This window comes from Anser brachyrhynchus, assembly GCF_964034855.1.
Source record: "Anser brachyrhynchus genome assembly, chromosome: 1".
NCBI classification, from domain to species: domain Eukaryota; kingdom Metazoa; phylum Chordata; class Aves; order Anseriformes; family Anatidae; genus Anser; species Anser brachyrhynchus.
The window spans coordinates 47,996,322-48,020,017 of record NC_137694.1 but is presented as its reverse complement, the minus strand read 5'-3'; the positions used below and the strand labels follow the sequence as shown (position 1 = coordinate 48,020,017).

The 23,696-nt window shown below is 41.0% G+C and overlaps 1 protein-coding gene across 1 annotated transcript; it reads right to left on the bottom strand.

The window, feature by feature from the left end:
- Positions 1-532: 532 nt before the first annotated feature.
- NDUFA12 (NADH:ubiquinone oxidoreductase subunit A12) lies at positions 533-13,637 on the bottom strand. The gene is made up of 4 exons (XM_080577484.1): positions 13,479-13,637; positions 10,782-10,864; positions 9,688-9,775; positions 533-809 (listed from the first exon to the last, which is right to left on the bottom strand). The coding sequence occupies exons 1-4, from the start codon at positions 13,565-13,567 to the stop codon at positions 629-631; spliced, it is 441 nt and encodes a 146-aa protein (XP_080433610.1). The 5' UTR covers positions 13,568-13,637; the 3' UTR covers positions 533-628.
- Positions 13,638-23,696: the final 10,059 nt, after the last annotated feature.

The window sequence follows — 23,696 nt, the reverse complement described above, 5'->3', positions numbered from 1 at the left end:
GAAGCAGGGAACAGCTTTTGTGCCTGCTTATAGTTGAGTTTTCTTGAGGAATGAGATATCATTTGGTTACTGTAGCCTTACACGTTTCATACTACCTAACACACCATGTTAAAATACAGCAACACATATCCATGCACAAAGAATTTGTGAATAAAAGCTATAATCCTTGATCGGCCTTAATCTAACTTGACTTGCAAATATTTAAACAGACTACTTCCTAAAATAGTACAGGAATGATACATTTATATGCCATGCAAAGAATGTAATAGGATAAGGCTAAAGACTAAAATCATGTATTTCAAATTTATATTTGTATTCTTTTGAATGGTACAAATATCAGAACTAACTGCCACAGGAATGATTAGCATGCTAAAAAAAGTTTGAGAACCACTTGTAAAGACAAGAGCCACTGATAATATGACAAAAAGCCCAGTATCTTGTTGAAATTAAGACTTGCCATGTATTCTGTCCTCTACATCTTCCCAGTATTTTCTCATTTGATTTCCCCCCCAGCTCAATAAACTAAACCATAGCAGTTATAGGAGGTTTTTATTTTAAACAAAACCAATGAAGATACAATTTACACTGAAAGCCAAAGTTGAGGCAAATGACTTCCTTTTTTTTGCTGTTATTTGCTGGCTGTTGTGGGTGGGATCCACTCATGTATCTTCTTGCGAGTAGTAGAGTAAGGTACATACTGTCCAGGAGTACCACTCAGATTGAATTTATGGTTCTCCCAGATAAATTTACGAGCAACTGGTGGATGAGTAGTTGGAGGGTCATCCGTCATTGAGTGAAGCCAACGATGCCTTAAGAGGAAAAAGAAACATTGTTAAGACACATTAAGGAGCATTACATGATCTACAACAAGCCTTCCTCCTGACTCCCAAGGGTTCTCTCCGCTGAAAAGTAACATTTATTTTCATGGGAGCCGGAGGGAGCTGATTTCATTGTAGTATAACTTTGAACGATGCTACAGAATAATGATGTAAAATAATTACATAAATATAACTGACAAATAACAGTTCTGCTTCAAAGGAAGTGAAAGTACACCTGAATTTGAATTTCCTGTTCCCTTGTAGGCTTAGATCAAAAGGTCCCTGGGCAGAGAGTATTTTGTTGTTACATGTTTGTATAGCCTTAACAAGCCAGCTAGTTCAAGGCAGGCACTACAAAGGGCAAAACCAAAACTTTTTTTTAGCAGAAGACTATTCTGTACAACAGTTTCAATACCCATCTCCAAAGCCTTCATGAGGCTGCCACTCGGGATATATGGACTAATGATGCAAATTCACCGAAAGCAATCATGTAAATGTTTACTGACTCCACAATGAAGTGTGTAATACCAATGGGGTAATTACCAAGTGATTACAGCCATTATCCTTTACCTATGAGCTAAAGGTCAACCCTTCCCTGTGCAAATAACATTAATGATCAAGCTAAGTATTTTCCATAATAATTTACTAAAAGAAAACAGCAGGAATTGATTTCACCCCATTTCTATTTCAGTGACCAAAGCAACTTTCAAACCTGAATCACTTTTATTATACGCCAATTAACTATGCACGCAGCATGAAGCACACGTAATGACAGAAGTGAGTTTTTTGCAAGCCTATCTATATTTTTACTGAAGTGGAATTAAGAGAAGCTTCTCCTAATCAGCTTTTGCCAAAGACTTCACCTAAAAATAAGAAGCCCTCTAATTCCACATATTAGAAAGCCTAAAAATTACATCTTCAGCCGTTAGCAACCATTCCTGCAAACTTTTCATTGATACATCAGTACAAAACCACAATAAAAGTAGCATGAAATAGATGCATGTGCTTGACTGACAAGTATATTCTTAATCTGAAGAGCTCTACAGAAAGCTGAATAATTTTCAGTCAAGTAGCTTCTAAACATTTATTTAGAAAAAAATCCCAACTTTGGATATAACTTTAGTACAAAATTTCACGTAAAAAAATACGTCAGCCATATGTTCATTCTATAAGAAAAAAAAACTCAAATGAAAGGCACACACTGTAGGGCTAACAACTGCCAGGAAACTGACTTGAATACAAAACTGGATGGAACCATAAGATCCTTTGAAAATAAGATAAAAGCTTGTTCAGAGGTAAAGAACCACCTCCCATGGGAAAAAATCATCCACTTATGAGTTTGAAGATTATACACAATTTCAGGTAAAGTGACCCAATGCAACATGGATAGGAGGAGGATCCCTCTCTTCCACAACTCCCCTTTGTAAATCTGGTATGATTTGAACTACATTTGTCCCACTGCTTCTATTAAAATAAAGATCGGGGGTAATGATTTCTGTCTGGAAGGAGGAGGCCCCACAGCATCTCCAGCAACCATGCTATGGCCTTAGGATATAGGATCAGGCCTTGCTTGATTTTAGATCTGGTATTGCATGCCTCCGAGGGTGCCCTGGCCACCTTACGTAAGGTCAGAGCTTTGTGTAAAGGCACTCTACCAGATCAAATCCATTAAAAGAATTCTGCATGCTAGCAGGCTTCCCACTGTGCGGGACGTCACTTGTCCCATGATGACCAGCACCAAAGTCAGCAAAAGCACTGTAAAACAGCTAATTTGAAAGAGGTGAGATCATAGACCCTATAGGCCAGCTCTCCACTGATAATACAAAGAAACAGACCTGTGGCACAGGATGTAGGGACAAGATCCAAGTGCCCATATACATCCTGCCAGCACTGACTATTGACTGCATATTGAAATGCTTTGCATCACTCCACTCAGCTTTTCAAACTCGCTTACCGTAACATGTGGAGACAACCACGTACACCTTCACCTACTGACATTTCTGGTAATAGCAGATAGGAATCCTGCAAGCAAAAACCTATTTTTGCACCTGTCACCAAGCCTCACCATCCTCCCAAGCCTCCCACTCCCTCGAGAGCCATACAAATCACCAGGACAAAAAAGAAAATTGTTTTCTTGGCTAGAAATGCAGTTACAAAGGCCCTGAAAGATAGGCTGGGGCAGGTGGAGCACAAGAAATGTATGAAAGCTTAGTTTAAATTGATTAGATTTCAAGCTTACTTGATGCCTAGCACTTCTTTCATTTCAAGGGTGTATACAGCATACATTCACTCCTTGAAATGGGAAAGTAATTATTGTAATACTGAGTTTATTTACCCATTTAAACTGGCTGACAGAGTAGTATTATTCTGTAATTTAAACTTTGCTTTGCAGTTTTTCTAAGACTAAATCAATGAAGTCTCTTAACACACAGTATTTTGGAGTAGTCCAAGTATTACTACATTAGCTTTCAGGATTTTCTGACACTAAAACATCAACAGGAAATTGACCTCAGGTTTAAAAGGATCTGCAAAAGAAGCCCCCTTAAAATCCCACTTTCTCACTGGAAAGTAGGAACAAAATTGCTTACCTGTGAGAAACGGGAGTATAGTCACAGGTACTGAAACACTTATCTCCAGAAGAGATTTTTGTTGTTGCCCACTCCTCATTTAAGCAAAACAAGAACTGAAAGCTTTATTTTGGGAAGACTTTCCCCTTGACAACTTCCCTCAAAGAGTCCTTTGAAGCCCTGGTGTCTCATAGACTCTACTCCCAGATGCTCAAGAAAAGCTTTTCATGCACTCCACAGAACAGCATGAATGAAGAGATTTGACGTCTTGCAGATGGCCAGATTTCTATACAAACTTTACCCATAAATCCACACGTGGAAAAATAGCATTCAAAAGCAACTAATGACTTAAAACCTACAAAAGAAGCAGATGACTTAGAGCAAAGAAAATAAGGAGGATAAAGCTCTGGGGAGGCTGGAGCAGCTTCCTGAGCCTCAGAGCAGAGTAACTACCAAGCAGTCTGAGGCTAGTAAAGCCTCTGGGCTTTTGCTTGGGTAAACAGATGAGACGCCCATCAACATACCTTCAAATGCTCTGTGCAGAATCTTCTCCCAAGTCTTAGACAAATATTTAAAAGCAAGGAGATTTCAAACTGAAGCTACAAGGGACCGGAGCCAATTATCTGATGTACAAGCTGTCAAACAAGAACCGATGCTACACAAACTGCGTAGCTACTACCATATGTGCATCTGCAAAGTTCAGGCACTGTCTACGTAAGTTCAGGAAGCTTGCCAACTTGTTAGCATCTACTTCTTCTCCAGCAGGTTAACTGTGTTGCATTAAGACAAAAGAGAAGCGAAGATGTGTGTTATGGTCAAACGGCAGAAGTATTTTAGTGCTTTCCCAAGTACTTTAAGTGAGCAAGAAACTAGGGGTTTAACTCTGACTATTATACGCATCATAAGAGGCTCTTTTAAATTAAAGAGGGTCCTCGCTTATTCTTCCAACTCCACGTATTGGAAGGGGAGGAAAAAAGGACAAGGAACGTTTTTGTTTGTATACATATGGGAGATCGCTGATTTCTCAGGCAAGCTACCCTAAGATACCATTGGACAATAATGTGACTAACCCATTTACCTAAAAACCACTACACCAGCATTTAATCTAGTTATAAAATCCAGAAGTTTATTGTAAATCTACTGAAGGGATGAAAATCTTATTTTCCCTCTCCCCTCCTTCCTTTCCTGATCAATCTTTTTTTGTTTTCCTTGCAGGCACTCTTGAACAACAGCAGTTTTACAAGAGAGTAGCACACTCTTTTACATTTCTTGGTGTGCTAGCACTGAGATGCTACATCCCTCCCTCCTTCAGCTGTCAGATCAGCTAACAAAGAGGATGTAGATTATTAAAATGAAGTTAAATTTGAAGTTTCATTGTATGAAGTTAGTACTCCTATAGCTCCTTCCAGAGATGTCAGATTTGCACTATGAGGAAACAAGCATCAAAGAACTGGACGAACACACACAACGAACGATGCTGGCAAAACAAAGCGCTCTCGAGAAAGGAGAAAACTATTGTGCAATTAAGATGCTGCTTTTTCCACAGCACAACTTATATTGAAAGAATAAATCCAACACAATTCAAATTACATTAACCAGGAAAATGGTTTAAAAAAAGCATGCAGCCAGTCATGAAACACTTTGAATATGATACAAAGGAATCAAACCTCCAGCATCCAGCAGGATAGCAGGCCTCAGCTTGCATGGACCTTATAGACTTAAAAAGAAGCCTCATTTGACAACATAACCCTGTTGAAACTGGAAAACTGGGTTCTAAGTTGCCCCTCAGCAAGCTCAATCTGAGCCTTCCAGAATTCCCTAAATGCAAACTTGTGCTCCTCCAAATTCCAGCCAGAGCTACAGGAGTATGCTGATCGCTGAACAGTTAATAGCTATCCATCACAGGAACAAGCAGACACGCAGGGAACTTCTGCATGAGACGTGAACATAGCCTGAAAATCAGGACTGATGCAGAGAATTTGGGGAGGAGAAGAATAATGGTACTCTCTTCTTTGATCCCAAACAGATTAAGGACAGTGAGATACGTGATCCTCTCCCCTCACCCTGTTTCAGTGGAAATAACCAAAAATGTCTTATTTGTGAGAATTAAAGAATCAAGAAGTACAAGCCTGGAAGGGATTTAAACACTGTGCACACACTCTAGATCCAGGGAAGTATCAGCTGCACCCACATTGCTCCCAGCAGACACCTACTGAAGTTGTTACAAAACTGATGTGACGCTGGCTTACTGATCTTCCCAAACCAAGTTATACCAGTGAAGATAAGCAGAAGTTTTTAGTGGTAAGGATAGCAGCGTCCAATCTGTACCTCTTCTTCTGCAATTTAAACCTACTACTTCCTACTCCACCCATCTATCTTTGGAAGACAGCCTGTGCCTTTCCCCTCTGCAAAAGATTAAATGCTTAAAGGTTACATCCATGGTCATTTCTCTCCTTCTTAAGCAAACAATTCTTTCCAACTGTCCTTGGAGGTCTGATTGTACTCGCTGCTCTTCCCTAAGCTTCTTCCACTGGTCCACAGTTTGCTTGTTTGCGGCTTAGGTTAATAAAATCTTTTTAAAAAATTATGTGTATTTTCAAACAAATAAACCCCTATCCTGCCTCCTCCCCAGAAGAGCACGGTACCCAGAGCTGAGCGCCACATCTTACACAAAGTCTTCCAGGTACTAAGCAGAACGGAAGAGTCGTTTTGCATGAGGGCAGGCAGTAAGTCTTTCTGCTCCTCAGGAAGGCACACTTCTTTCTCAGCAGTATGATAATGGGGATTTACTCAACCTGCCATCCCTCCAACACTCGATCATCCTGCAGCACTGCCAGCTGCTCTCCTGCATGCCATAAAGTAAGTGGCTGCTGGCGCCACGAGAGCAGGGTCTTGCCCTCTGTCCCTGCACCCAACCACATGATTTCATACCTTTGAAAAATATCACTTGTGATCACAGAGTGAGACAACGCAACTTGCTACTCTGCCAAACTTACAAGTGCAGATAACCTGCAGCCGGTAATAACATCCATAAAAAAGCAGCACTGAGCTCTTTGATTCGTTCACCTGTATTTTACAACCCTACTATTTCACCTCTCTGTGCAGCCCTTGATTAATGGAGAAAGAGGAAAAGCTAACACTGCTTCAAGCACACCTCCTTACTAACAGCTCTACCCAGCGCATTTCACCCAGGCCTCAGCTTGCCTCTGATCCAAGCCAGCTTCTGCTGGGGGTGGACGGAATTAGCAGAGATGATAACCCTTGCCTTAGAAAAGAGCAAGCTGGATTATCATCACAAAGAAATGAAATGGAAATGAGCTCAATACACAGGACAACAATTAGAGCAATTCTTAATGGCACCATCTATGAAAGCACTAAATACAGCGCCTCTGTGCACTGGTATGAGCAGATACAACTTTATCGTTGTATGTTCACAGAACACAACACATGAACAGCATGTTAAAAAAATGGAGTTCCAGCAAACAACATGCTCTGTCCATTAGGAGATGAAGACTTTAGTTTTCAAAGCTGCCTAACTGCATAAAAGACATCTTTATTCAGGGAAAAAAATGCCCAATATGCTGCACAGCACTACGAGAAGTTTAATACTAATCATTCCACGAGTACTGAAAGGATTTAAAAAAAAAATCTAATTAACTTGTCTCCAACAAAGTAGATACTGTCATCTTGATTTTGATAAGAAAACCCAGAGTAAAAGAAGAGGCTAAATAAGATAAATTAAATCAAAATAAACCACAAGGCAACTTTAGAACAGCTGCAGTCCCAATTCCCTGTACAGAAATCATGTCAAAACAACTCTTGATTTCCTTCACACTGTGATTTCAATGCATCCATTGTCAAAAGATCGTACACCAATTATTTCAGAATACTGAAAACATTCAGTAGTTCACAAAAACGGTGCCACACTACATTACATATGAGATGATGCTTCTTGCTGCTTTTTCCTTTTCTCCAATACCTGACGGAATGTAAATGCTGGCTTAATTAACTCCTATTTTATTTTTTCCAAGACAGCTGTTTTCACAGTTGTCCAATATACCAACATGTTTTCTTTTTTTTTTTTTTTCTTCTTCCCAACTCATCATGCATGAAATGCAAGGTTCACCTGGCTGTATCTCAACAGTTGTTCATGTTCCATAATCCTGAAGGCACATCACTGACCACAAAACCAGCCTTTAGGACGGCATGGTGTCTTCAACAACCAGAAACATGGAGAAAAACTACCTGTAGTATGACCTACGTTGAATAAAAGAAGAAAATGTTTTTCCTGCATATCTGCTGTGCACTCTATTCTTCCCAATAAAACAGCATGGCTATACATAGGCATACAGTAGGATTTTTATAAGAATGCTGAAAAATCGTTATAAACTAGCTAGCATTACCACTAAAGAAAGGAAAATCTGAAATCTCTAGGTTAGCCTTGGTCCTAAACCAGGATTTTTGTTAGAAGTGCCATCTTTAGTCACGACAATTGCAAAATATTTTCTGAAAGTAACACTAGCATAAACAACGCAATAAAACCTGCTTCCACCCACAGAGGGTACAACAGCAAACCCATGCAATGCTCCACCAAGATGAATTAACTAAAACATAGAGTCAAAAATCAGTGTTTAGAAGCAGCATTCAGATCACAGCCCAACTGTTAGGATCGTACTCGATGTACTTCCTCATTGACCCAAGGGTGACAAACGTTCAATTTTCCATCTGTTGAAGGGAAGTGCTAACACTTGGAGAAACAAACATTTTTAAAACTGGCAGAACAGATATTATACTAAGGACCAAGTGAAAGTATTAATAGAAGTAATTTCACAGAGTCCATTCTCCAACAAATCTGGGGGTTCAAAGAAAAAAGTCAGTTTCCTATGCAGTTGTACAACACCAGAGCTCCCTGCACAGCAACTCCTACAATGAATTAAATCTCAAATTAGACATCTGTGCCATGTTAAAAGCCTATGATAGTACAATATCAGAAGGAAAAAAAATACAATTTATAAGATGTTTATTACGAGTCAAAGTACTTCAATTTTGAAAAACTTATCTAAAAAGTGTAGAATTACAGGTCAGTGATTTACATGCACCACAAAGCTAGGATTCCTACATAAGAATAAATATCCAAGGTTGCCATGGGATATATGAATTTATCAGCAATTTTTAAGAAGTCCTGCAGAACCCGACAAAAATATCTTGGAATGGAGGACTGCTTACCCTAGAAACGTGACTGATACTCGGGAAGAAATGCTTTGTTGTGCTTTGTGAGGACACAAGTAGCAACACACAAACACAACGTAGAACAAAAACTAACAGCATGTCAAGATTAGGATAAACTTGAGAACAGGCACAGTCTTATAGTTTGAAGGATAAAAACTTGATCCTAAAAACAGTTATTATGGAGTCAATATGGACCAGCATGGACTGGCATGAACTTGCTAGTTGTGATGATTTTAGATTTTAATGTCACCTTTAAAAAAAAAAAAGTCATCAAACTCTCACTGGAGATGAAAGAGAAAGTGTTAACAGCATTAAACATAATTTAAAGACAGAGTTTGAAACAAAACTGACTACCTTGCCAGCCTACCCATGCACTTCTCAAATGCTCTAAGGAGACCCACATCATTTCTTTTCTCCTGCCCACATCATTTAAATCCAACTATTCCAGACATTTGTGCATACATGGAACTTTTTGCAGTTCAGTTACAGCGTCTCAAAGCTGCACTGTTCCTGTTGCTTTTGTTGGAGTACAAAATAAATCAAAAGTCTGGGCTGTGGTGCTTGCCAGTGTCTAGAGCATAACCTACCCATGGCAGCATCCAGTGCCTGTTGCAACAGCCATTTCTGAATACTGAACATCCCCTTTTCAAGAAAGCTGTTAGAAATTCTGTTGACATAAGAAGCTGCAAGAACAGGCACCTGCACAGAGCACTCTTGGACAGAGTAGCTAACAGCATTGTAGGTTTTAGATCAGCTTTCTCCTATCACTCATTAATCAATAAATGGTTTAATCGCAGAATATCTACACCAATATTTGTTTTAATCAAGGAAGAACCTCTTCATCTATGGAAGCACCCTACTGAATGGTACCTTCCTTCCACAACTTTAAACATCCAAGAAAATCCCTTCTAAATTAAAATTAACCAGTCTGCAGCCTTCCTGTCACACATAATGATAACGGCATCCATGAAAACTTATTATCAAAAAATGGTATTTTCTTATCTTCTGCTCTGTAATACAAGAAAACATACAGGCAGTTACACAATTTGCCCACATTAAGTTAAATGGCTTACCACTCAGGGGGCACCATGCTTCCATCAACTTCCCAAAACGTATTTTTGCCGTTCATTTCAGTAGTATATATGACCCATCTGTGTCGACCTTAATTAAACAAACAAATGCTGTTTTAGCTTAAGAAAATAAATTATTTTCATATAAAGCAGAGAATTCATGAAAATGGATGGCAAAGTATTTTGCCTAAAAATATCTACCATTACAGGCACTCATTTCAAGATTAGCACAGCTATGACCATAAAGCAGATCAGGCTTTTTTTTTTTTTTTCCCTCTGAGTTCTCTGTATTTCTACTGTCACGGTATTCTTATATGGCTGAACGTAATGCTCGCACAGCAACGCAAATATAGCTATTGTGTAAGTAAGTGGAAATAGGAGCTTATAAGAGTTTCAGACAGAGAAAGCTTTTGGTGTGTGTGTTGGGTATTTTTTGTCCCATTAAAAGCCTTTTCCAAAAGGATATTGATTGCCATTGGTAACCTAAGGTTAAACTAAGTTTCAGCCACACAAAACTGCATAGCAATGTTTACCAGCAGCTCTGCTTTCCCCAGTTACCCCTGCAGTAGGCAGAGCTGTGCCTAACCAGTATCAATTGCTTACATGCCACCTCAGTTGCTGCTGGTGCCAGCTTTTGAAGAACTCTTCAAATGTTATTTAGGAACCCCTTGCTTAAGGTAATAGGAAGTTCAAGCTAACCTGTGCTTCTTTGCCCTGAAGTGATCATCCAAGTAAGCCCAGCTGTGAGGCGGTTTTAAAGGCAGTTCTCTTTCTTCCCCCACCTGGTAAGCTTCCAGCTTTTAGGTCAGGGATCAAATCCAGCTCTCAATCACGTTATTATAAAGACATACCTACATGTAAAGCACCTGACCGGCTTAGATATATCCAATAGTTATAAAGTTAGATTGAATATGTTTGCAAAGGAACTGAGGGAAGCAGTAGCGAAGCAGAGGATGTCAAGGCATTTCTACAAGTCCCCTCTCTAAGACTTACACAAGTAAACGCACGGAAGTTGGGCAGGCAATAAATTCTAATTCGCTAGCAACCCGTACAACGTTGGATGGCCATTCAGGAGGTGTTCACGTTACCACACGTACCAAAGAAGTTTCTTTTGTCTTCGTAGTATTTGTTTCCATATTTGTCAACTCCTACCAGCGTACCAGTCTTCAAATCATTGACCCTGTGAATTCCCAAAACAACAACTTTAATTGACTTTGTCCTAGAATGAAATTGGAGTATTATTTTTACCAAGAGGTTGATTAAAAATCTGTAATTAAAATTCAAATACATGTATGCAAAGCAAAAAAAAAATTCACTAGCTTATTCAGGCTTAAGGACTGCAAAACAATCACCAATTCCTGCAACTAATACCAGCATGCCCTAACCGCGTGTCCCACTGACAGGATAATAGAAGTCATACCAAAAGGCTCAGGGGGTTATTTAGAAGCTTGTTATAGCAGAAGATAAATTGTGCTGTATGGTAGAGCTGTTTTAACACCCACAAAATCTTAAAATAACGTGTGAAGGAAGTACCACAGACACACGCAAATTTACTTAGCTGAAGATGTTATCATAGTCCTCAAGTACTTTTTTTTTTTTTACTACAAATTCAGCTTAAACTGCCCTGGAAAGTAGTCAGCATCAAGTAGCAGAAGAGAACCTTTGTGTGGGCACTGACCTCCAGTGTTGCTGCTTGCCTAAAAAATACATGCTAAAGCCCAAAATTACAATAGTTACTTTCTAGCTACCAGATAACTATGAAAAAAAGCAAGAATTTACCCTGCCGCTCCCTGAGACTTTCCATGACCCAGATAAGGTATATTCTGGCTTCAACTCTTTATGTACAACATCTTTTAGAATCACCACGCATATTGAAAATTAAATTGAACCTGTGATTTGTATTCTCTTGATACAATCTTTAAAGTTCTCTCCCCTCGATCCACATTTTTCTTCCTTTTTACTAACATTTATCCCAGGCAGAATCACACAAGGTAAAATTGACTCGAAAGTTTTAGCTGCTTGTAGTGTTAGAGGCACTCTCAGTTCAGTTCCAGGTGACAAAACATACGCACACACGCGTGTTTCCTTAGTTGGAAGTTTAACTATTGTATAACCCAGTGCATCCCCCTGAGAAAGCTGTCCATTGCCTTTTCGCCCAGAGTACATGCAAGCAATCATCAGCCTACCCAGGACTTGTTTTAAATTTCTGTGGTCCCAGACAGAATTATCCTCTGCCACTGCTTTCCTCTCCAAGGAAACACTCAGCGATCTCTACATTATTCAAGCCTGAGCTTTTACCTTCAGAAAAGAACGGACATTTCGCTACTGCTCTCCCTTCCTTCTTCCCTTCTCTAACTTGGGAGAGCTCTTACACCCTTGTCCCAACTTCATGCCCTCAATACTGTTATCAAACACTAAGCAGTAGTTATGGCTTCCAGAGCAGAAAATGGCTTTCCCAGCCAATTTCACTGAGCCCTGAGTAAGGAGAATGTTTCCAGGCACGAAACCCCTTAATAATTCAACTTCTACTGCATACAATTTGATCTACTTTCCTCAGTGGGATGCCTATAAAGAAAAGCAGGGAAATTCAACATAAAACCCCTGCAGAGAAAGATTCTTCTGACTTTGGTAAATCATTTTCGCAGTTACCAGCTGTTACTTCTTATACATAATAATTGTTGCAAGAAAGATGCATCTTGATTATTCCTCCAGTACGTGTCAACTCTATTCCTTGAACTGGGATTGAGGATTCAATGACTTGAAAGGAGATGGGATTGAGTATTCAATGAGCTGGGATTGAGGATTCAATGACTTGATGGAGAGGCAGCAAAAACATTTGTAGCTGGTGCAGTTGTGAGGAACAAGTATGATTCTGCACCCAGCACACCTCTCTTCTAACCTCATTCTTCCAAAAGAAAAAGGAACAGTGCTGCCTCCTGCGCTGCCTACTCCCTTTTTCTGCTTAGCAGATAGACTGCAGGCTGTGCTGACACCTTTGATTCACAAAAGCTCCCTGACAAGACATTAAGATGAGTTTAAGGAAGGCACTCACTTGAAACCTAATCCTCCAACTTTTAAACATTTTTCTTTCTTTTGCCACCAGAAGGAAATTCAGTGGTGTGATGGTCATACAAGGTCATGGCACGTGGAGACTGATAAGATCAGAAGCACTGTGATTGTAAGGACAAGATGAGCATCTGGCTGTCACAGAGCAGTAACGAGCTGCCAATTAAGTGACATGGAGGAAGAAAAAAACCCACACGCAGATGCTAGGATTTATCAGGTAAGGCACCTTCAGTGCGCAAAGCAAGCACGTACAAAACCCACTGTACCAAAACGCTGATGAGGCCTAATCAGAAATTGTAGAAAGTGTTATAACTGCTCAGAACAACCAGTTTAAGCTACAAGAAACAACAGAAAAAGAGCTATTATGATGACTGGGGGGAGGCTCATACAGCTTGGCTTGTCCTAGCACGAGTCCTTGACGCGTAGCAGGGAACTCTACCTCCGGCAATCCCCACGACCCTGCACTCCTACGTCCCCGCTGCTGACAAGGGAGCAGCAGCAGCTTCCTGGCCGTGCGGTTAGACCTGTAACACTCCCCCTGCTCCGCGCCCCCGCTACAAAGCCGACCCTGTCCCCACGACCCCGTCCCGTCCCGTCCCGTCCCTCCCCGCCCCGCGGGCACGGCGCCCCGGGGCCCGGCCCTCCGCCAAGGTGACCCCGCAGGGGCGGCGGGGCAGGAGCGGGGAGCCGGGAGCCGCCCCCGCCGGGCGCCGCGGGCTCGCCGTTACCTCAGCAGCTGCCAAAAGGCGCCGCGGACGCCGCCGTGGCCGCCGAGGTGCTTGAAGGCCCGCTTCACCAGCTGCACGTACTCCGCCATCTTGGGGCGGCGCCGGCCCCGAGCCCGCCCCGCGCCGCGTCCCGAGGAGGGCGGGGAAGGGGCGGTGCGGCCGCCCGACAGCTTGGGGCAGCTCCTCGCGGCTGCTCGGGGCGGCGCTGTGAGGCACCGGGCGTGGCGTGGGCCGGGCGTTACAGCTTCACAGAGTGGCGTGGGGGGAAGGGACTCACCCGTTAGGCACTGGCAGGCCGCTGTCAGGTCTCCTCGGGGCCTCCTTCAGGCTGAACAACCCCGACTCCCTCAGCCTGTCTTAACAGGAGAGGTGCTCCAGCCCTCTGATCAGCCTCGTGGCCCTCCTCTGGGCTCATTCTAATTCTTCCGTGTCCTTGTGCTGGAGGCCTCAGAGCTGAATGCAGCACCCCAGGTGGGGTCTCATGAGGGTCGAGTAAAGGGGAACAATCACCTCCCTCACCATGCTGGCCACACTGCTTTTCATGCAGCCCAAGGTACAGTTGGCTTTCTGGGCTGCCAATACACATTGCTGCCTCATGTCAAGTTCTTCCGTCCTCCAACACCCCTAAGACCTTCTCCTCAGGGCTGCTCTCAATCCACTCATTGCCCAGCCTACACTCTTTTTTGGGATTGCCCTGACCCAAATGCAGGACGTTGCACTTGGCTTTGTTGAACTTCACGAGGTTTACACAAGCCTGCCTCTTGAGCCTGTCCAGGCCCCCCCTGGTTGGCATCCCTTCCCTCCAGCATGTCAACTGCACCACACAGCTCAGTGTCATCAGCAAACGTGCTGAGGGTGCTCTCAATCCCACTGTCCATGTCACCACCAAGTTGATCATCGGCCCTGGAGCTCGCACCCCTGGCCCACCTTTAACCAGGCTGTATGTGCCCAGCTCCCTCCCAGCCTGGCCTTCCAACTGCACATGTCCATGGCCATCGTGACAACCTGCCTGAGCAGAATCCTGGTGTCCCAGGTAGAGCTTTGCTAGGTACAGCTCCTGTACAATCCTACTGTAGCTCTCTCTATAAGCCAGTCTGTGCTTTTCAGCTGCTTCATACTGAGGAGAGAAAAACTATCGTGCTGTTGTAAATCCTCGTGAAAATGGTCCTGTTATTTATTTACTTACTTAATTTCAACACAAATGATTGATCCAGTGCTCTGTCATGTCACCACAGCATTTATTCCATGGAATGTCTCAGGCTTCAGTACACCTGCAACAGGTTATTTGCATTTTCACGATCAAAACTCTTATAACATTTATTAAATTATTGAAATATGCTCTGACAATTTTTCGTGTAGCAGGCAGAAAAACAGGGGAGGCACATTCATTGTTAAATTTAACTTGTTTTGTTGCAACTTTATATATGTAAACCTTTATTTTGGTATAAACTACCAAAGAAAACTATGAAAGAAAAATAGTTTAAATGAGGTCTGCCAATTTTTGAAGCATTAAATAGGTTCAACTCCTGAACCAATTTCTAAGCCTATTCATGTAACTGGGATCACCTTCATTGGCTAAGACTATAATTCCATGAACATATTTTCTGCTGGCAGTGATATAACCTGGGTTATTTATTTATTAATTCATTTTCAAAGGGCTAAAATGAACAAACTCTGGATCACATCACTGATCCACGTGACACCATGGTTCTTGCAGTTAGGTTGAGACAACTGTAGAAGGTAGGGTTTTGTAATACAAAGCCGAGAGAAGTGATTAACTTAATGTGACTTTCATCCTATAGAAGATTTTATGGAACTACACTCTTAGTAGCAGGAATCTTACAGCATCTTTACATTTTGATTTCTCCTTTTACTATTTTTCTCCATTGATTGGGTCAAGTAAGATCTCCACTGAGAATTTCATTGTCATTAGCTCTTAACTGCTCTAGTCCTATTGAGATGGGGAAGATGCTAAAACTTGTCTGAATTAATATTTAGCTACATATATGGTAAAATATCCTAATTATCGGGGATGTAGATGAGAACCTTATGAGAAGCAGATGTAAAAAGGAAGATATTGCTCAAGGCCAACGGATGAGGGAAGGACAAACAACTCGTTAGGGAAGGATGAACAACTTGTTGGCAGGAAACAAGGCAAAGATAAACAAAAAACTTCTGAATACTGTCCAACAGAAGGTCAAAGTCCAGAAAGGTAAAAAGTTTAACCTCCTCTTCCTCGTTGCCTTCATCCTGAAAGACCCCTGCCCGCAACCACCAGGCTTTGGACAACCATTGCACAGGCGCAACTGGGAGGAGCTAAGGGCAGGGAGTATGGAAATGAGTACTTGGAAGAGGTCCGCCTTTTCGGGGAAAAGAATGAATACGTATTAGATCTCATGTAATATGTAACAGTATTCATGTATAAAACTATGAGAGACGACCAGGAAGGTGCGCACTTTTTGAGGGAAGCTATTCCCAGTGCGCCCGGTGCACCGCAATAGAGTATACCTACTGTACAACCCTGTGGTTGTGGAGTCTTTTCCGCGCGTCACTATCACATCTGCTTACACTGTTTTTGCTAATGTCTGGTCACTAAGCATGAAAAATTTGTCTTGCTACTCTGCTCAAAATTCTCCCTGAACTCAGTGCAGATGTCACAATTGAATAATGTGGAGTACAAACACAAGTATAGCGTCTTCCTAAGAACTTCTTGGGGTATCTCTGGGAGACAGCGTTCACTTGACTGTAAAACTCATAGTCCCATGAGTAATTTTTAATTCCCGGTTTTAAGATTTTAAACTACGACTCCATTATATATTGTTTTTGTGCCCCAGAAGTTTAGTATATTGAACCTTGTTGACTTAAAAGCTTTTGCTAAACACATTTAATGCTGTCTTGTGTTTTTTTTTCTTGTGGTCCAAGTAAATTGCACAGACTTAGTGACAGAATGTAATTCAGGCATAAAAACGCTGAAGTCTGAATATGTTAATTGCTTCTTTTCTAATACAGAATCACAGTAAAATAAGAACATGTTTTTTTGAAGATAAATCCATTTCTCAAATGACTAAATGATAGCACAGAAGTCTCCCCGAATCCTACATATTACAGTTTTTATTTAAAGAGCTTTATTCAGTGATACAATTGATCTTGAAAAACCTAAATTCAAATATTTCTCAGAAAGTGCAAAAATCAACCAACCTACAGAGTAAACCAATTTTACCTTAGAACTGTTTTTATTGTCTATTCCTCTGCTATTCCCTCTATTCTTTGTATGGAAAGTCACACAGATCTGTGCTGCAATGACTTCACAACTACGGAACATACATCTGCATAATTAATTGGAATTGCTCTTGTAATTAAAACATAAAGCAAATCCAACACATGAAAGACTAACAAATAAGACAAACAAATAAGACCAGACTATGTAGCTTTTGAAAATCTGCCCCACAATCTGCCTCTAACTCTAAGATGAAGCAGGACTGAAGCTCCTTGTTGTACAGGAGCTCGAGACAACCCACGAACAGCTTCTTACAGCACCTCAGGGAACAGACTGCCAGTCTGCAGAGCACCAGAAACGGGCAGGACCAAAGCCACAGTGCTGGCTGCTGGTCAGTCTCCTGCCAACAAACTTTTGTGTTTAGCAACCCGGTATTGCCTGGAGGCTCAGCGCATGGCAGTTTGGTCCTCTGGGTGTCCAGTGAACGGTTCTGCTGAGTGAAGTGCGCTGTGTTAATTCAGACGAACCTATGGGGGAGCAGGTCCGTCTAGCGTCTCTGTTATCACAGACACTCCACCACAGAAGTTTAGATAAGGGTGCCCAGAACATTGCTCCTGTGCTATACTCTTTTCCACCGCCACTCCAACCAAGCCACAAAATATTCTTCCCTCCTTATTAGCACCTCATCCACCTTCCCCTAACCCCAGCTTAATTCACTTGAAAATGTTTTTGAGCAAGCATTGCTACAAGATCCAATTGCAACAAATAAATAAATAAACAAGTCAGGAAATGCATCAACAGCCACAAAAACCTTACGTGTCCAGAGGTAATGGTATTGAACACAGTGGTACTCTAGTGGTCCACATGACCTGCCTTCAACTCCACCGCAGTGACTTGGAAGACACATTCAGTTCCTACACTCAAGCCAAAAGACACAACCCTGATTTCCCATAAAAGATTAATGTACTAGAAAATCGTATTATATGTTAGCAGTCACACACCAGAGTGGGGGTGGCATTTGAGAGCTCAGAGGGTAACAGGAAGACTGAGGTGGCTGAACGGGGATATTCCGTGTGTTAACACAACTTTGTACGTATACGAGGAAAAACGGAGGAGCTCTGGAGAGAAGCATTCGTATGATGAAGTACAAATGTTCTTTGGGGTTATTTCGTACAGAAGTAAGAGGAGGAAAGGCAGGACTGTTAGGGATGTTTGCTGAGCAGAGAGAAGAAAAGGAGGTGCCCCAGAGTAACCAAGCTGGAGAGTTCCCAGACTTTGTGCTATTTACCAGAAGAGCACTTGTCACCAGAGCACTTTTCCTCTTCCCTTTTCCTTCAGAGGTGACCAAAAGGCTGCGGGAAGTTACTGGTATGAGAAGGAGGGAATACTTATTACCAGTCTGACTGGAGAACAGGACACTGTAGGAGTGCTGAGAAAGGTAAGTTTTTAAACAGAAGCAAGAGAGATCCTGGAGTAAATGCTAATGGGGAAGGCAGTCTAAATGTTTACTTCTTGTAAGTCATCTGTTCCTTGCATTATCCAAGCTTTATCTTTCATCAGTATCAGTGGGTAATTAATTTTCTCCATGATACTCCATTTACTGCATGATAAAGACATTTCAGAATTGAACCATGGAAAGAATGGTAGCTCTTTTCTCATTTGGAATGCGCTTATAGGTTATATGCACATTTATGCAAATACCACAATCATTTATAAAAGAAGACTGAAAAAAATCACACTTTTTCAATTATCACTGAGAAATCAATTCTGGAATGAACCAAAACTTGTGGTATTTTCACAAATTTGAACAAGAATAAATTCACTATTTATCCAATAATATTTAAAACTGAGGTAATTAAACCTAAACACCTGAAGTCTGTATTTATGTTAAAATAAAAAAAAATGTATTCAACCATATTTTAACTTCCAACCTAAAACTGATCCATAATGAATTGAGTAAACATTTCCAAATATAGGTTATTGCATTATATGACACAAAGACCTGTGATCAGAATTCATTACAGCACATTTGTATGTAGTGTTTTAAAAGCAAAAAATGATGGCGAATTAAATTTTATAATAAATTATTACATTTTCAAATACTCAAATGCATTGGGCAGAAAATAGTAAGCAGAGAAACAGAGATAATAGCAACAAGAGCTAGAAAACAGCAAGATATCGCAGCTATCACAAATCCCAGAGACTGAATTGACAATACTACGTTGTATAACAGAAGTGAAATATCCACAAACTCTTTGTAATCATACACTGCTTTAGGTCTATAAGAGAATCTGTATAAAACACTAACAAAGTGATAGGTTATTACAATTGTTTTCTATAATAGAAAGTTACAATTTATTTTAAAAAATACACCCAAAATAGAATTTTCAAAATTTAGTCAGGTTTCAAGACATTTACAGTGATTTTGTTACACTACAGCAGACAATTACATTCTAATGCTTACAATGAAACTGATGTGCTAGAAACCATAGAAGCTGAACAAAATAACAGACCAGTGACTGACTTTTGCGGACCCTGACAATCACAGAAGAGACAAAATGTATGGACAGGTTAAGTTTGTAACTGCGGAAAGTATTGCAATTAAAGTACTTTTGGAGAAAGAAAAAAAAGAAGTGAAAATATAACAATTACTTGTACCAGGAACGCCACCAGTATGAAATAAATAACCTAAACCCATGTGTACATTTACAACATACATTTTCAAGGAAAATGTTTCGAACTAGTCAATTCATTATGTGTAACGTTGCTCCCATCTGAAGTGACAGGGTTCTAAAATGTATAAAATAGTTCTTCAATTCATGTGATTTATACTAAAATGAATTTTCTTGCTCTTAACATTGAAAATTTTAAAGCTATTGAAACTAAACTTGTTATTTCATTGGCGAAGAAATTCATTATTTTTATGGCTAGTAAATGCCACAGTTCGGTTGAATCCTGAATAGGTATGAACATTGTCAGAATGCTGAAGATCAAAAAGTTAAAAAAAAAAAAAGAGGAGAAAGGAGGAGGTCACAAAAATAATGAGATATTTTAACATCCACGGTGAAGTGAGATTCATTGGCTACATTTTTGTTAGCTGAACAACAATCTTACTAACAGCATGAGAAACCAGTAATATTTGCCAGCCTTTCGTTCAGTAGCACAGAACATTTATTCGCAGGACTAAAAATAATAAATCACACAGGTGGTAATGTGAGATCCTGTCATCATAAAAAATAGCTGTTCGAAATGTTCACAGCCTGAGCTGAAGGTAACTTAATACGCTCCATTTAACTGAGCAACAGTTATCTTCAGACAAACCAAACCAAACGAGAACTTCATTGTTTAGACTTTCTGTAAGATGCCACGCTATTCTCAGAGATAACTGCAATGGTTAAGAGCCAGAAATAAGAAAAATGCATCTTCATATTGTATTCATTTTTTTATAGCTCTTATTTCTGAGAAATCCCGGTTATGTTTCATTCCTTATCAAAAGCATGAACTCATAGTTTAAGAATCCAAAAGGATTAAATAAAAAATCTTGATAAGAAAAGTGAATAATGCTGAAGCAACAACCAGCACTATTCAGCTTCTTGATCATCACAAAAAAAGGAGAGATTACTTGCTAGGCAGCAATGACCAGCCTGCACCCTATGTTTAAACCAGTACTGAACTTCTGATGATAGCTTATGATGAAAAAATTTAAGAAACTTTGGGGGAAAAAACAAGTTACTTACCAGTAGCCAGAGCCCTTTGCAACGCCTTGCATATGTGCACATTATCTCTACAGAGGTCCAAACATCAGATCAGGTATCCAAGATCATAAAATATTTTTTTGGGGCCCTCACAATACTGCAGGTGTGTAATCAGATCTCCCCCTTTTGTTTCACTTGGCAGTAAGTACAGAGCTTACATATTTTGTCAGCCTCACATAGCAAGGAAGAGGGTGTATGGTTATCGCACATGTGGACAACAGAAGTAACTGGACTCTCTTTTGGATAAGCAGCTTTTCTTTATGTGCATATATACGGGGCCACACAACACATAATTAACTCTACCCACATTCTCAGAACAAGGTGGCTGGCAGACACTTCTTGGCAATTTGGTTGAGGATTTCTTGAACTCACTGTCCTTTTTATAATGATGCATACAGGTATTGTTGAGCAAAGCCCCCACTGTAGTTTGTGATACCCTGATTGCTGATGGTGACATGACTGTACTGTTCTCACATTGAATTAATAACGTCTGTTACCGGGTTTGGAGATGGCTGTCCTGTTTGATTTCTCATCTGGTCAAGATAACTAGATTCAAGATACATGAAAGTCTCTTGTCACATGCAAGCAAGATGACTGACGACAATCCCTTGCTACCCAACATGTGAAGGAAGGGTAGACTCAGATCTGGAAAGACAGGATTTAAGAAGAAAAACAAAGGGGTTGAATTCCTGATTTAAGTTACTTATTAAAAATCCTAGATGAAGCCCTGGAATTTGCCAGGAACATAACTAAAAGAGATGTGGGAGGGGAAAAAGTCAGCCACTGGGATCTGGATCTTCTGCTGCCAGGCAGAGGTGACAGGCATCAAAAAAGAACATCAAGGGCACATGTCAAACCCCTGAAAGTCCGATGTAAAACATGACTGAGGTTCTCGTGCTTTTGAGGTAAGACAGCCTAAGGAACCAGCAGTCGGTGGTGATGGCAGTCTGCATTTTGGTGAAGTAGGGCTGACTTGTCTACTAGGGCACAAGGGGCCACAGACAAAGCAAGAACAGAAATCCAGAGAAAATAAGGTTCTGTGGCCATGTTCTCCAAGACACTGCTCTGTTAAAGATATACATGATGAGGAATTCAATCCCTTAAGATTTACACCTATATAAACACTGGTATTTTCTCAGCTGTTTCTGCAGCAAGACAATATCATGCAAGAGGCCACATCAGCCGACTCTTCTGGGCAGCTGTAGACAAGGAACTGCTTGTCATGCCTGAGGCTCAAGCTCTGGAGTAAAAAAATCTGCAAGGATCTGAGAGATATTTGCAGTCTACTGCATTTAGAAGGAAAACAAGCTTTTATTTCTATCTTGCTGTTATCTGGGCTACACAAAGCTGGAGGAAACTGCCATAAAACTCTTCCAAGATTTGGAATGCCCAGGAAAACACCTCCAAAGTATTCAGGAGTAAACTCCTGTCAGCCTCCTTAAAAGGCTTGACAGAGGTAAATCTGTCCCTGTTAGGGCCAGGAGTGGGTTAGGGATAACATGGGGCTGGAAAACAGCGTCCAAATTTCTACAAGCTGAACTGAAGAATGATGTATGTCCCATCTGCAACTTGGTCCTACAGATGGCAAGGTGAGCCTGTAACCGCTGGGACAAGAACAAGCACAGCGTATTGGCAGCAGTTGTCGTTCACATTTTCATAGACAGTGAGGCACGTTTCCTGGGATACAGAAAAGACGTCTTCCTTCTTCATGAACTCCAGGGAACACGAAAGGAGAGCCTAATCCCGCGCCTTTCGAAAGGTGGAACGTGGGAAGGGTCAGGCACCATGGCCAGCTCCAGCACTGAAGGCTGTCCTCCAAGAACTTGTCATGTGCCACGTGCGAGCAGGGGAGATGGTTCCACCCCATCGGGGTCCTCAGCACCAAGTGTTATGGTCTGTGGTACTGTACATGGCTGAGCCTGTAGAACAGCCTCTGATTATAGAGCTTGGGCAGAGGAAGAGCCAAACAAATCAGTTAGTGGAATTAAAAAGATCACAATAATTCAGTGTCAGTGACTGCTCTCTGATTCTTTTTGGATGGCTGAGATCCTCAGGTGCTGAGAAAAAACACGGAACTCACCCAAAGCCTCATCTAGTAGTCCTTCAATGCTAGGGTGGTCTTGGAGCGGCTGGTACAGGCTGGGCAAAGGCCTCCCTTTAAGGTGATCTTTTGGCTAAGCAGTTGGGTGAGGCTCTTCTTCACCCAGTGCTGCCAGAGAAAGAAAAGTTCTGGGTAAATAGAACTGGGCCTTGATCCAAGATTTAGATAATCCCAAGTGTCAGCAGTAGACTATCACTTTTACTAGGATCCTTCTCTAATTTTAACCAACAGATATTAAATGTGCTAGGGATGTACAGCTTCCTGCAGCAAAAGGAAGCAAGGAGCAACCGTATGTTAGAGCGTTACTTGACAATGAGGCACATGCCTCAAGAGGGAGAAGCATTTGAATCCACCCTTAGATGGAGCCATGGAGTATGATTCAGTCAACACATATAAAGTATCTAGACCCATTTCTAACAAGGAAAGGAAAAGCAGAAGAGGCCAGGCTCCTACAGGGAGCCTGTTATACTTGAATTTGTCTAATTCAAATTTTAAAAATAATCATATGAGACTGGTTGGAAAAAGGCAGCTAGACAGCTAAAGGCTAACAACAAAAATTAATTTCCAAATCCTATGCAGGAATAACAACACGAACACATGCACAGAACTCTAAACACAGTTTGTTTCTTAGAGCAATGGCCGAAATAAAGTTAAGAGGCATCTCGAATGCCTCCATCCTTGGGTGCTGAGTATGAAAGGGGGCGGGGTAGCGTGAAAAAGCTTGAACTTGTGAGACCAGAAAAAGCAGGAGGCTGCTCTTTGAATACCTGCAGTAAATACTTCGTAGTTTTTCATAGTATAAAACAGCTGACATTTACCAATACATACTACTACAGCACAGTATTCCTTGCATCTACACAGCAGTCAGTACTGACCCTTTGCAGCTTCACTTTTGATCAACTGCATCAAAATGTCAGCAGAATATTTTTAAAATGTGAAATTCCTCTACCTTCCCTTCACTTGTAATGGTATCCACTGTTTCATTCAATAAGAAATTATTTTTTCTTTAAAACAACAGCAAAAATCTAAGTTTGGTTATAAAGGTCTCATTTCCATGGAAATACTGGCCTTTTCAAAATGTTTGATCATGTATTTTCCATTTATTCAGTGAGAAGGAACTAGCAGCAAAAGACTGAAAACACAGC

Coding starts and splice junctions, on each gene's coding strand:
- NDUFA12 (XM_080577484.1), bottom strand. CDS start 13,567: ATGGCGGAGTACGTGCAGCTGGTGAAGCGGGCCTTCAAGCACCTCGGC. Junction 10,865..13,478: donor GCCTTTTGGCAGCTGCTGAG/GTAACGGCGAGC, acceptor GGGAATTCACAG/GGTCAATGATTTGAAGACTG. Junction 810..9,687: donor AGCATGGTGCCCCCTGAGTG/GTAAGCCATTTA, acceptor TTTCCTCTTAAG/GCATCGTTGGCTTCACTCAA.